The sequence below is a fragment of the Maylandia zebra genome, linkage group LG4 (genome assembly GCF_041146795.1).
Source record: "Maylandia zebra isolate NMK-2024a linkage group LG4, Mzebra_GT3a, whole genome shotgun sequence".
Taxonomy (NCBI): Eukaryota; Metazoa; Chordata; class Actinopteri; order Cichliformes; family Cichlidae; genus Maylandia; species Maylandia zebra.
Genome location: NC_135170.1, coordinates 11,092,427 through 11,106,714, shown reverse-complemented (window position 1 = coordinate 11,106,714; position 14,288 = coordinate 11,092,427). Strand labels below are relative to the sequence as shown.

At 43.1% G+C, this 14,288-nt stretch overlaps 1 protein-coding gene across 1 annotated transcript; it reads right to left on the bottom strand.

The window, feature by feature from the left end:
- Positions 1 to 9,447: 9,447 nt before the first annotated feature.
- kpna2 (karyopherin alpha 2 (RAG cohort 1, importin alpha 1)) lies at positions 9,448 to 12,920 on the bottom strand. Its single transcript, XM_004562995.3, has 11 exons — positions 12,800 to 12,920; positions 12,451 to 12,574; positions 12,217 to 12,357; positions 11,692 to 11,780; positions 11,311 to 11,579; positions 11,084 to 11,178; positions 10,658 to 10,921; positions 10,317 to 10,550; positions 10,038 to 10,220; positions 9,798 to 9,947; positions 9,448 to 9,700 (listed from the first exon to the last, which is right to left on the bottom strand). The coding sequence occupies exons 2-11, from the start codon at positions 12,505 to 12,507 to the stop codon at positions 9,611 to 9,613; spliced, it is 1,572 nt and encodes a 523-aa protein (XP_004563052.3). The 5' UTR covers positions 12,508 to 12,574; positions 12,800 to 12,920; the 3' UTR covers positions 9,448 to 9,610.
- Between the last annotated feature and the right edge of the window lie 1,368 nt (positions 12,921 to 14,288).

Sequence of the window (14,288 nt, the reverse complement as noted above, 5' to 3'; positions counted from 1 at the left end):
ATTTGTGTCATGGAGGCTTATATGCATCCTCAGGGATGGTATGCAGCCGACATCGTCACTGTCATATGCAAACGCCTCACATTCCTCTCGCAACATCTTCCTCGCATCCGCTCGCTGATTTTCATCCAGATGCTGGAGATCCACTGGTGGGTCCCATGACTTTGGTCTCTGTTGGTTCTCTCGTGTCTGTGTGTTACTCGGGTTGTGTGACTTTAGCTCTGTACCATTTTTGTTCTCTTGTGTCAGCTCATTTACTTTAGTCTGAATGCCAGCTGTGTATACAGTCTTTACTGGTTCAAGGTATCCAATCACTTTACGGCTCTCCAGATAAACGGTGTGGTCTGTGGTGTTAGTCACAGGGATGGGCACATATGGTACTTTTCTGTCTGGGATTTTCACCAGTACATCACTGAATATTATGCCCTCTGGTTGTGGGTCAGCTCCATCAGGTAGAAAGAGCATGTCTTGGCCCCGGGCATGTGAACTAACGTGTGCCCGTACATAAACTGTAGTGACTTGGTTCGCTGACAAAGGCACTCTTCTTACACCAGTCCTTACCACACCTGTCTCTGGGCCTTCACTGCTGTTCTGCACAAGCTTGACAACATTATGTGCAGTGCGTACAGTTATTTCAAATGCTTTACTCACATAGTGTGCTAGCTGTTTTCTTCCTCCTTTGGTCTTTACTTCTTCCTGGTTCACGATAGCTTCAATGACATTGTAGCCAATGATGGGATCACTGGCCACAGCCGGGTCACTGGATACCAATATTGGAACTTGCAGCTCATGGTTGGGGACAAATCACTGCCTAGTCTGAAGCTGACTTCTATCCAACCAATGTAGGGAATGGGTGTGTCATTTGCAGCAAACACTGTGAGCGTCTCATTGTCTAACAGTTCTGAAACAGGTCTGACGACTGTGTGAGGGAGGTGGTTTTGCCGCCAGTTTTCATTTACTATGCTGGACTGTGCTCCTGAATCCCACAACACCTTAGCTGGGTGATTGTCCATAAAACAGTTCACAGTACATCTGTTTCCCACCAGGCTTACTAACCGTGACTTCCGTTGAGGGGGTAGATAGTGAACCTCAGTTATCGCTGATGGGACACCAGTTGCAGTTTCTTTGGAGGATGTTGGTGGGCTTGACTGTTCATTATGGGACCGTGGGCTTTGGACTACTGTTGGTCCCGTCTCAGTAGTCCCTCCCCGTTTCCCGATGGCAGTCTCGGTGCTCGGCATCCACGGGAGTAGTGGCCCTCTCGCCCACATTTGAAACAGTGCAGGCAGCTCTCTCCTTTCCCCTCTTCTTTGCACTTTTTACAGCCTTTTTCTCGTTGCTTTGGTGCCATGGGGCGGGGACTGGTTTCCATAACAGCCATAAACATTTGTTTCATCTCTTTACGTAGTTCTTCTATAATCTGCTGCGTGTCTGACTTAGTCTCTTTATTTTTCACTGTTGTCATGGCCACTGTAGCGGGGGATTCTCTGGGTTTGGAGGGACTCTGAGCAGATGTCAGGGCTGTTTGGCATTCTGTTTGGAGCTCTTGGACCCTGGGAATCTTGGCTGCAGTGGACCTTTTCCGTTTCTCAAATCTTTCATTTTCTAGCTTTGAAGCTTCATTGACTTTCTCAATCAGTTCTTCATCTGTTATGGTTATGTCATTTAGGGGGGGCAGTAGCTGATACTTGATAGAGTCACTGAGCAGCCCAGTTTCAATGGAGCGGAGGAATTTGCGCTGGATGGTGGCTCTGCTATACAGTTCATCTGTCTCCTCATTTGCCGCTTTCCATAACAACTTCTCTTTAAGTTCAATGGCACGAAATACAAAGTTTAAAGCAGTTTCTTTGGGCTCTTGGGAGATATTGAGGAGCTGATGGTAAAGCTCAGTGGGGCTGTCTACCCTATAGTGTCCCTTTAATATGGTGAGCAGTTTGCTAAGTGTTAACCCACGTTTAATCTCCAACATGTCTCTTAGGGGTGTTCCTGGACTAATGGCCCTAATTACCGCTTCCACAATTTCAGTCTCCGAGTGCCCTTTTTCACTCCCATTCTCAATCTGGCGAATCAAGCTGAGATAGGATAGCTTGTCCTTCTGCCCATGCTCTCCAATCTGCCCACAGATTTTAAACTCCTTCTTCAGTGTTACCTCTTGAAGAGTTCGCGTTGCCTCTGGTCGGGCTCTGGGTGAGTAATCTGCAATATGTACTGGAGTAGCACATGCGGTGTTCTCAAGATCTTTCTTTTGCATAGACTCTATGCCTTGGGGTTCCCTTTCTGACTGACTCTCCCCTTTGCTTAGTCTCTGGATGTATACAGCAATGTCTTTATAAAACTGTTTCACTTGATCCTCTTCCTCACTTTTCTCCACATCATCAAACATGCCCTCTGCCAACCTGATGAGTGTCCTCTTGGTCTTGCTGTGAGACTCTGCGCTGTCCAGGCCGGAACATTTCAGTCGCCTGCAGACATCCACAAGATGCTCTCTCTCCAACTGCCACAAGGCTGCACTCACTTCGTCACGCAGAGGTTGCAGAGATTCCATTTCTTTTGGTTGAAGGTTCGTCTCTTGGGAAAGAAGGTGGTTGGTGATGGTGTTGACTCACTAGCGCCACCTCCTGGCTGGCTCGCCAAAATATGTTACACTGTTGAAATGATGGGCCAACTCATCTCCCGTGCAACATATTTATTTTTACAGAAAACTGTAAAAACAGAAAAATAAGACCATCAGTTCTCTTTGGCGCGCAGGCCGTACGCTGCCTCTTCACCACTGGCACTACTTCTTCTAGTGTAGCGTCAGCTACCGAGGACCGAGCGCCCGTACAGGACCGAGCGCCCTCTGCTGGCGGAACTTATACAACAGTAAAACTTACATTGCAGTGGCCTTACTAAAAGAAAATGTCCTTGAGTATAAAATAAAACGGGGGGCTACTATTTTCATGTCTCTGTCTTTAACATAGTGCCACACCAGCATATAATTAGGTCTAGATCAGGTGACCCTGGATTCTCCCTTAGTCAGCCTGCAATTGGGCCTAGGCTTTTTGGGGGTTCCCATGATGCACTGAGTTTTTTCTTCACTCATGTCTTTATGTTTATACTTGTTATTATGAAACTCTGGCTCCACAGTGTGTCTTTTGTCCTGTCTCCTTCCCCTCACTCCCAACTGGTCACAGCAGATTGCTGCCCGTCCTTGAGGCTGGTTCTGCCGGCGGTTTCTTCCTGTTAAAAGGGAATTTTTCCTTATCAGTGTTGCCAAGTGTTTGCCCATAGGGGGTCATTTGATTTTTGGGATTTTAATATTAAGTCCCTTTATATTAACTAGTAACTACAATTGGAGCTTTTAAATCAAATGTTATATGTAACTGGGGACAGTTGTGATCACTCAGCTTATGGCCAGCAAACTCTTACATAAGCTGCCAGAAATGAACAATGAGGTAGAAACAAACTCACTGTATACAAGTCAGAGGATTTTGTCTCTAACTAGCAGCCTGAGTGATGTGGCTGAAACTGACAGTATTGAAGATAATTTAAATGAGCTTTGAGCCTGAACACCTCTGGGTCATCATATAGCTGCAATAGCACGAAAGGCAATCATAATAAAATATAAATGTGCAGTCTGCCTGGTACTACAGTAAGAAAATAGCTCCTAGCATCCATCTAACTACATGGTAACCAGACTTTAATACATATTAGGAGCAGGCTAGAAAAAATATGGTTGGCGTAAGCAATGGTCAAGGTACTCTTTGTTTTATCACACTAACAGATTTAAGAAATGTGAATAAGCAGAGTAGCTAATGCCTCTGTCTCCTAAGTCCTGTCACTGTAAACAAGGAGGGATGCCTCTCTACTACAGTGTCTCACCTCCAAATCTCTTGCAGGTCTTTCTTAGGGAAAAAAGGAGTTTTGCAAAGCCGGCACATCTTTCATGCTGGAGTTTGATTTCCTCCCTGCTCCTGCGACTGTGACTCTAAAAGGAGGTGAAGAGCTCAGCAGCGGTTTTGTTGGACAGATTACACATAGTGTAGTGTCCAAGCGTAATGCACACAAACACACTGATCGCCTTTTTAGTGCAAATGCTTGAGCACAACATGTGGGCCACTAAAGCTCCTAACCTATGAACTCTCATTCTGTAAGCTGTGAGATAAATACATTACTTTCTAACAGATCAGCCATTAAATGGAAACTAAAAGAAATCTTTTTGCAATTTTCCAGTTTTTATTAGCATTTATTATGAATTTATAATGAGTTGGATACTTCCAGTGCTTACCTTGGTATAAATGAGGCCTAATTGTAGTCCAATAAACACACTAATCAACTAATGATGATAAAATATACAGTAGTTATACTTTTCAGTATATAAAGTAAATAAACAGCATTAACACTTTTCACAGTATGCAGTGTGCCATAGGTCAGAGTGGTTTTACACTGTGAAATGTCTTATAACACCCCACACAAATTTTGGCTTTTCTATTCAATCATATACATCACACACCACATGCCCATCAGTGTCCACTAGGTGTCAGGGAAAAGCAAGATAAAAACACTGTGGGGTCTGTGGGGACACATGCTCATTGGGTTTACTCATAGAGATCACAAATGAGCTGTTCTGTATTCAACAGGTGCACGGCTGATGTTTTAAATGCAGTATAGCGACTGATCACATGCTGGTTTCAGGCAGTTGAATTGCAGCACTTAAAGGTTACCAAAAAACCCCCAAAAATTTTAGTTGAGTAAACTGTGTCGGCAATCAGAGAACTGTTAGGCATAGCTAAGCCCCACATAAATCCTTTGCAGCGATTTTAACTAAAAGCTATTTTTCATATATTTGTAAAAACTGAATGTAATGCAAACAAAGTTTTTTTTTTCCATGTCAGCACTGTTGGAGACTGCTAACAAAAACATTAGCCAGGTACTTTGCAAGATTCAAATATCACATATGTCCTTAGAAAGTCTGAACTTGTAACATTCATCAAGCTGAGAGATGTAAGACATGTAAGAAAAGATGTGTAATCACTGCTGTGCAGTCCAAGCATCAACCTGCAGAATGCCTGACTTACTTCCTCCCAGGTGGCCCTTTATACTTACTTATTTAGGATTTAACGGGTCTGGGTTTTATGTGGAAGTAATCCTGACGTGGACCACCTGCCCAAACACTGTTACAGACTGAGCACACTCCCTCACAGTGACAGCCCCCGACTACATGAGCAGCCAGAGAAACATAACAAACAAGCCAAGGTGTTGCCAGACTTCCAAGATCAAAATACAATTAAGAATCCAAGGAACACATTGGAGCCAGATCCACTGAGGACCCACTCCCCAACCATCAGCTCCCAAAGGATCCACTGCCAACATCCTAGTGCTAGACTTCACATCCCAAGGTGCCTGTGTCCACACCCCTGTGGGGCTTGTACACAGCATTATGCAGGCAGTTTTAATGTTGTGGCTAATGTGAGCATCTCTGGCTGTTGCTGTCTCATTGTGCCTCCGTACTCTCACATAACTTGTTAAATCTTACTTCCCTAATGAGGTTTGTATCGCTGGATGCTGTGGAAATGCGGTGTGTACAGAATGGTAACTGTAGTTCAGATGCATGTTTAGATATCCTGCTACTGAGCTCCAGGAGACGTTTGAAGTGGTTTGAAAAAAACTGTTTTTTTACCTGTCACGTTAATGAGCTGGTTAATAGCACAGTTACTGACCACTCAAGGTTTGCAGTGATATCTGTGGTTGTGTAGTTTTGCACTGAAAGAATGCTGTTATTTATTGTACTACATGGATTGGTGCTTGTCTTGGTACTTAAGCGATCCTGCTATCAGTATATGTAAATAAAGTGCACATTGAAGATGCAGATAACAAACTCACCTGTTGGTAATCATCTCAGCTGCCTGCTGTTTAAGATGGTTGTTGAACTGGAACTAGTTAGTGTTACTGGCTCATAGTCTGAGGTATTGTATGCATTGGCTTGTGTCATCTCCTCACCTCTTCCGTTTCTCTCCGCGGGAATCCTGAGTGGGTCTCTGAGAGTGGGTTTCTCCTTGTGTGGAGATGATTCTGTGGACTAACATTTCTTCTGCCGTCCCCACTGCACCGTAAATAAACACACCTTCACTGAATCTTTCTGGGTTCTGCATCTTGAGTCCAGTCTGTACTGTAGACTATGACAGAATGATCAGGCTCACGTGGACTCAGCGGACTCAGGTGCTGAGTCGCTCTCTGGATCTACAGAAAGAGAAGCTGAGCACACATCAAAACATGCTCTGTCAAATGCCATTGTGCAAAAGATTGCTGAACTCTAGGATATGTTTGTTTCTTCTGCGTCTCACCCATCTCACACTATTAATCCTCCACTTGTCACTACCCAGGCACAGCCTTTGCTCGCTCCTTCGCCACTGTCACCTCCCAAACCTCTGGAGAGACCTGTTCCAACCCCTGAGGTATTTTTTCAGATTTCTTAAGACAATTTTTCTTGGTGTTTAGACAACAGAGCTGAACCTATTCGTCAGACGGCACAAAAATTACTGGTTGAGTTACTGCGGGGATGTGCATTGAGGTGGGCGCAGGCAGTTTTAAACATTAACCCTTATCCGTCTTAAAAACAATAATATCCACCACCCTCTTACATCTGCTTCAGTAGAGGTTTTAAAACCTATTAGGCAGGAAAGAAATTGGCGACTACAGACGGCCGTGCTGGAGATGAAATATCACATAGAAGCCAGTAGTCCTTCTCCACAGTTTCACCAAACAGCCACCATTGCCTGGTCTACCAGTCTCAGATAATATGTCTGACATATTTCAACTATGGAGTGGAAACCAGTCTAAAAGAGAAGCCACGTTTCAGATGGATGGGGAAGACTGGCGACCACCTGCATCACTGACGGTTGATGACATTTTCCCATCAATCCAACTTCCGAGGTGGACCCAGAAAATCAACTAACCACCAAAATTCACAGACTAGGTGAGATGCAACCAACCATCTTTAAACTCTGACTGTGGAAAACCAAAAGGTATCTGTTGATTAATAGACCACCTCCCACTATGGACACACATCAGCTGGCCTTGCAGGGCATAGCAGATTTAATAGATGGGCCCGTTACACCACAAGTTTGCCTCTAATATGATCCATGAGCTAACAGGAAAAGGAAACAGTGGGGAAATGGATTTGAAAATGAGGACTGCATTCACCATTTTAAAGGTCAGAAATAAAAGAACGGATGGGTTTTAAAATGTTTTCAATGTTTGAGTTAGTAGTTCTTTGCAAAATCCATCAGATTTAAAGAATTATTGGATTAATTTTGAAATATTTAGTGTTACTTTACTTAAATGATAAATTTAGTAATGTCTTACTAAATAAAATTTTAGGCATTTTACTGCATATTTTGTTGCACAATTGGAGCACCAAATTCTTTATTCTAATGCGTGTCCCACTTCTAGTGCTCCATACAAAGCCAATTCAAATAACCACCAGTTAAGTTATACTGTCAGCACATCATGCTTCTACTTAAAGATCAAATCCACTAAGCTTTTTTTGTGAAATCTATGACCTGCAGAGGTCCAGAAATTTGGAATGAACTTTTTTTTAAAAGAATCTGTTTTAGGAAATTATACTATATGTATTATGTAAGCTCTACATAGCTTTTCCAGGGCTCCTGTTTATAACTAATGCATTGTGACTTTGGAAGTTTATTAACACAAACTCTTAAAAAGCATTTAAACTCACTAACAGCCATTACTATACACTATACAGGGAGTGCAGAATTATTAGGCAAATGAGTATTTTGTCCACATCATCCTCTTCATGCATGTTGTCTTACTCCAAGCTGTATAGGCTCGAAAGCCTACTACCAATTAAGCATATTAGGTGATGTGCATCTCTGTAATGAGAAGGGGTGTGGTCCAATGACATCAACACCCTATATCAGGTGTGCATAATTATTAGGCAACGTCCTTTCCTTTGGCAAAATGGGTCAAAAGAAGGACGTGACAGGCTCAGAAAAGTCAAAAATAGTGAGATATCTTGCAGAGGGATGCAGCAGTCTCAAAATTGCAAAGCTTCTGAAGCGTGATCATCGAACAATCAAGCGTTTCATTCAAAATAGTCAACAGGGTCGCAAGAAGCGTGTGGAAAAACCAAGGCGCAAAATAACTGCCCATGAACTGAGAAAAGTCAAGCGTGCAGCCGCCAAGATGCCACTTGCCACCAGTTTGGCCATATTTCAGAGCTGCAACATCACTGGAGTGCCCAAAAGCACAAGGTGTGCAATACTCAGAGACATGGCCAAGGTAAGAAAGGCTGAAAGACGACCACCACTGAACAAGACACACAAGCTGAAACGTCAAGACTGGGCCAAGAAATATCTCAAGACTGGTTTTTCTAAGGTTTTATGGACTGATGAAATGAGAGTGAGTCTTGATGGGCCAGATGGATGGGCCCGTGGCTGGATTGGTAAAGGGCAGAGAGCTCCAGTCCTACTCAGACGCCAGCAAGGTGGAGGTGGAGTACTGGTTTGGGCTGGTATCATCAAAGATGAGCTTGTGGGGCCTTTTCGGGTTGAGGATGGAGTCAAGCTCAACTCCCAGTCCTACTGCCAGTTTCTTGAAGACACCTTCTTCAAGCAGTGGTACAGGAAGAAGTCTGCATCCTTCAAGAAAAACATGATTTTCATGCAGGACAATGCTCCATCACACGCGTCCAAGTACTCCACAGCGTGGCTGGCAAGAAAGGGTATAAAAGAAGAAAAACTAATGACATGGCCTCCTTGTTCACCTGATCTGAACCCCATTGAGAACCTGTGGTCCATCATCAAATGTGAGATTTACAAGGAGGGAAAACAGTACACCTCTCTGAACAGTGTCTGGGAGGCTGTGGTTGCTGCTGCACGCAATGTTGATGGTGAACAGATCAAAACACTGACAGAATCCATGGATGGCAGGCTTTTGAGTGTCCTTGCAAAGAAAGGTGGCTATATTGGTCGCTGATTTGTTTTTGTTTTGTTTTTGAATGTCAGAAATGTATATTTGTGAATGTGGAGATGTTATATTGGTTTCACTGGTAAAAATAAATAATTGAAATGGGTATATATGTTTTTTAAGTTGCCTAATAATTATGCACAGTAATAGTCACCTGCACACACAGATATCCCCCTAAAATAGCTAAAACTAAAAACTACTTCCAAAAACATTCAGCTTTGATATTAATGAGTTTTTTGGGTTCATTGAGAACATGGTTGTTGTTCAATAATAAAATTATTCCTCAAAAATACAACTTGCCTAATAATTCTGCACTCCCTGTAGTCATTCAGACTACAGCAGTGTGTGAATGGGTGGATGACTGGATGTGTAAAGCGCTTTGGGGTCCCTAGGGACTAGTAGTAAAGCCCTATACAAATACAGGCCATTTACCATTTTACAGCACTCCGTTTAGATACAATAAACTAAAACCACACACACACACACGATCTGACAACTTTATTTACAGACTTGTTTCATCAGCCATGTTAAAACAGTATGTACAACACATACAAACAAAAATAGTAAAACATCACACAGACATGAACAAAGGACGCACAATAGAAATGATGGTACAGTAGGGAGAGGAGAGGTATTAGAAGTCAATCTAGAAATTGAAAGTGCTCTGGCTTTCGCTGATCTGGAACGCATAGCCGTCATTGGTTGCTTCTGGGATGACACTCTGCACGACTTCCTCCTTTAAAAAAATAAAAATAAAATAATTATTCTTATTAAAGTTAAAAAAGGCACAGAAATGCTCATTTTGCAAACCACTCTCCAGGACTATAACCCACCTCCTCAGAGAAGTATTTCTCAATCAAGTTCAGGGAGGCTTTGTAGACCATCTCATTCTCATGTGACTGCAGCGCCTCAATCTTGTCCAGTCCACCGCATTCCTCGATCATTAGACTCAGCTTGTCGGACTCACCGATTTTATCCCCAGCCTAAGATCAAAAACACACCAGTGATGTCATTTATCATCAGAACAAAAAACCCCATCATCGAATCTTGCAAAAATATAAATATCAACTCACCATGAAAATGTTGGTAATGGCATCCAAGATGACAAGAATAGTTTTGCTGTCCTTGGAGGAGAGGAGATTCAGAAGTGGCTCAATCACATTGGCTTGAACCAGGTAGACCACCTGCTGAACAGTGCCCCCACTGGTGAAGTTTGTAACTGCCCATACAGCCTCTTTCTGAGTTTTGTAGTCTCCCTGCAGACAAAGTTCATAAGGAACATAGATCATTTAATTTAAAATAAATAAAGGGTATAAAATATGTACCTTTACATACACACACAAAAAGCATACCCGTGCGAGCAGCTCAACCATGTATGGAACGAGGCCTGCGTTGATGACCTCTTGGATTTGAGAGTCCTTTCCTGCTGTGATGTTAGACAGAGTCCAGGCAGCTTCCTTCTGAACGTTGGCCTTTTTGTGGCGAAGCAGTGGGGGGAACATGGCCAAGGCTCCAGCATCCAGCACCGCCTGTGTCTGCTCATCTGTCCCAGTCACAATGTTGCCAATGGTGCGGAGTGCAGGAGTCTGAGGAAAGGCGAGAGGAAATGCAGTGAGAACAAGTCGCTGCACATCAGGGGGACTGGGTGAGAAGTTACGACATAAAAGAAACTCAAGCAAGACTTTATACGTACAACCACAGGCAAGACTTCAAAGCCAAGCAGCTTCACCAGACGAGGGATCAAACCGGTTTGGATGACCACCTCAATGCGGTCGTTGGGGCCATCTGTCAGGTATGAAACAGCCCAACACGCGTCAGCCAGCACCTCCGGGTCATCGTGGTGTAGCAGACGGACGAGAGCGGGTAAAATCTGCTGGATGGCTGTCATAGGAGGGGAGGGGTTCTTATTGCGGCACAGGTTTGACAGTGTCCACGTCACATTTCTCAGGTAGCCAGCCTGCAAAGATTTCAAATATGAGAAGAGCACAAGGTCAGTTATATTTGAGTTGGGAAACCACCTACTGGCCAAGGAGGAGAATAAACGATTGAGTCTGATCATGTCAAACTTTTGAAACTTTCACCAGATATAAACAGGGAGAGAAACAGAATCCACACTCACACTAAATGCACTGAGGTCAGGGACAGCCAGCAGACCGAGCAGAGGGGCCACAGCGCCATGCTTGATGACCTTGTCTCTAAGAGCTGATCCATCACCTAAAAAGGAGGGGAAAATATATTTAAAAAAAATAAAAAATGAACAAACCTCACTTTATCACCACTAAAAAAAAAAAAAAAAAAAAAAAAACCAAACAAAAAACCAAATATGAATATTTTCATATTAATTACCAGCAATATTTCCAAGGGCCCAGATCGCCTGCTCGCTGATGTGCTGGTGGGGGGATGTGACCAGGCTAATAAAGGCAGGAATGGCCCCGCCTGACACGACAGCGGCCGTCTGCTCGGACGTCCCGGAGGCGATGTTAGTCAGAGCCCAGGATGCTTCGAACTGGATCGGAGGACAGTCCACATATCCCAGGAAGGAGACAAACTTGGGGATGAGACCAGCGCTGATCAGCTGGTCAATGGGAGGATGTTTGTCACGAGACAGCAACTTCCTGTATTCAAAACGGTACATAAGAGTTACTGTGCCAGTAGTTATGTAGCCTTTATTTATGGAAAAAGAAGAAAAAAAGAAAAAGGATGATTTCTTTAATGCACAGTCATTACCGTGCAGCCTGTGTAGCCTGGAGCTGGGACTCAGAATTCCCACTGTTCACTCCTGCGACAATCTCCTCGACCGTCCACTGCCTGAGCCCCTGCACAGGACAACAGAAAGCAGTTTATTGGACATGCAAATTTAAAACTGGATTTTGTGTTGCTATATTTTGACATGTCAGTGGGTTAACAATGAATATCACACTGAACGAACTCCAACCCATACAAAAACCTAACAGATGGGCAGATCAATCCCAATGGTACTGATCCCAACAGCAGTATTGGTATTGCCTGATTGACTAGCACGATAAGATTGATACCGAGTTTAAAGGATAGTATGTAACCCACTCAATTTCTAGTTTTGTGGACATTGAAACAAAATGATTATTGATATTGGCAATAGAGGCCCCTAGTATCAGATCAAAATTGGCAGTACTGCACAGCACTAGCACCAAGCTGTTGGGACTAGACCCGTTTTTTCTGTTTACTCAATGCCAGATTTAAGCAAAACAGCAAATGATGCTTTCAAGTGCTCACCTGACAGTTCTGGCTTCTTTCTTGTAAAGGAGAAGTGGCATCCTCAGGCATCGCAGACACATTTCTCCTCTTGAATATCTGGTCATCTTTCTTGGCCTTGCGCAGCTCCACGTTCACCTCCACCCTCCTGCGTCGAAGCTCCTGCATTTATGTCACATACCAATAAATAAAATAATCAATTCTCACAAGCTTGCCGTTCAGCGAGCAGTTGTGAATAGTGCAGATGAAACTCACATTGACATCTTTGCCTTTGTTCTTGAACTGGTTCAGACGGGGGGAGTTCTCAGCCATTTTTAAGTAACAGGAAATGTCAACAGCGGTGGGCAAAAATAAAAATAGCCTCTAGTCGTGTTTATTCCTGAAAGACATTTAGAAGAAGTCCTTAAGCACACGGAAGCGCCTCGCGATCGCGCATTAAGACATATGGCGGTACTGCTTGTTTGACTTAAGCTATCGGGCAAGCGTTTTACGTAGAAAATACAGTTGATGCAATAACTACACGCAGAAAGACAACAACTTCTTTTTCAAAACTTAATCGTAAAACACTTTTAAAAGTCTCATTAAGGAGTTAACACATGCTTACCTGTGCTCGAGCAGAAGTTATGGCATACCGAAAACGCCGCACAGACCTTTAAATTCCTGCTTTGGAGCCTTCTGATTGGGCTGTTCAAGCTGAAGCATCCTGCCGCCTCTTCTTATTGGGCCGTTTAAAAAAATCACGGTGAACACAGGAAATGTCGTCACTTAAATATCGCGAGAACTCTGTATTGGGCGCTACCACGTCAGATCTGACTGCGGGTCGGTTTTGTGCCAACTTTGTACATTTCGAGTTGAATATTGGAACGGTAGCACTGCTCCCAGATCTGTGCATATTTGTTCAAGTATCACGCTGCTCTTGCAGGGAAACAACCCCCACAAAATAACTACCTTCCCATGTCTTAACTAACCTTTAATAGAATACATTTAAAAAGTACGTGTAATAAAATATATTAACAATAAATCTGGAAGTTACATTATGAACCATTGTTTAACAATACAGGTGTGGTCTGAGGATGTACACATCATGGCCGTGAATGTCATGGTAAATTTGGGCTTTTAATAGTTTCTTTGAAATGTTCTTTTTCCAGGATACAATGATTGTATAGCATACATCTTTAATGACTTTAAAAAAGAAGAACTGGGTGAACAAGTTTTGGATTTATGTTGGATATGTAATCAATACAGGCTCAAAAGAATACATGCACTCTCTTAAACCTTTTAAAAAGTAGCGCTGAATGTTCGACAGCGTCCTTTAATTTGGCCTGCTTCATTAGTGATCACGATCGACTAGAACCGGTAGTTTCTCTTTGCGAGCATGAAAAGGAATAATTTGACAGGATATATACACTGGATTCATCAAAGTCAGAAGAACTCTGAATAATTTTACATTTAAACAAATTTGTTGCATTCTTTAACAACTGCAGGATCCATGATCATGGGTTTAAACAGTTGCACATAAGTACAGGTTTTATATCGCCGTGGACTGAGAGGCTGCCGACCAAGAGAGAAGCCCCTGCTCCGAAACGGAAACATTCAAACGCAGCTAAAAATTGCTTGTTTGCAATTAAGGTTTTTGACCACAGTGACAAGAGATGTTTGGAGGGGTAAAGGTGAGGCTTTCAAACCCAAGAACACTGTACCAGCTGCCAGGCACGGTGGTGGTAGCATCGTGCTCTGGGGGACGACCTTCAGATTCTTCAACTTCGGCTCAAATAAATAACCGGCTTAAATTCAAACACACCTGGGCGTTCCAGCAGGACAATGATCCCAGACACACATCACAGTTGGTTTTGTAATAGATAGAACAGGCCAATGTTAAGCTTATGGAACGGCCTCCTCAAAACCCCGACCTCAACTCTACTGAAAATTTGTGGAATACACTTTAAAGCTGGAGTCAGGAAATCAGCCAATTTAAATAAACATCTGCCAAGAAGAGTGGTCAAATATCCAAAACTATGCCAAGGACTTCTTTATGGATAACAAAAGGGTCAGGCTGAAGTGGAACTTGCTAACCAAATAATAGCGGGAATGTG

Coding starts and splice junctions, on each gene's coding strand:
- kpna2 (XM_004562995.3), bottom strand. CDS start 12,507: ATGGCTGAGAACTCCCCCCGTCTGAACCAGTTCAAGAACAAAGGCAAA. Junction 10,551..10,657: donor TTGAAGTCTTGCCTGTGGTT/GTACGTATAAAG, acceptor GCCTTTCCTCAG/ACTCCTGCACTCCGCACCAT. Junction 9,701..9,797: donor AGAAATACTTCTCTGAGGAG/GTGGGTTATAGT, acceptor ATTTTTTTAAAG/GAGGAAGTCGTGCAGAGTGT.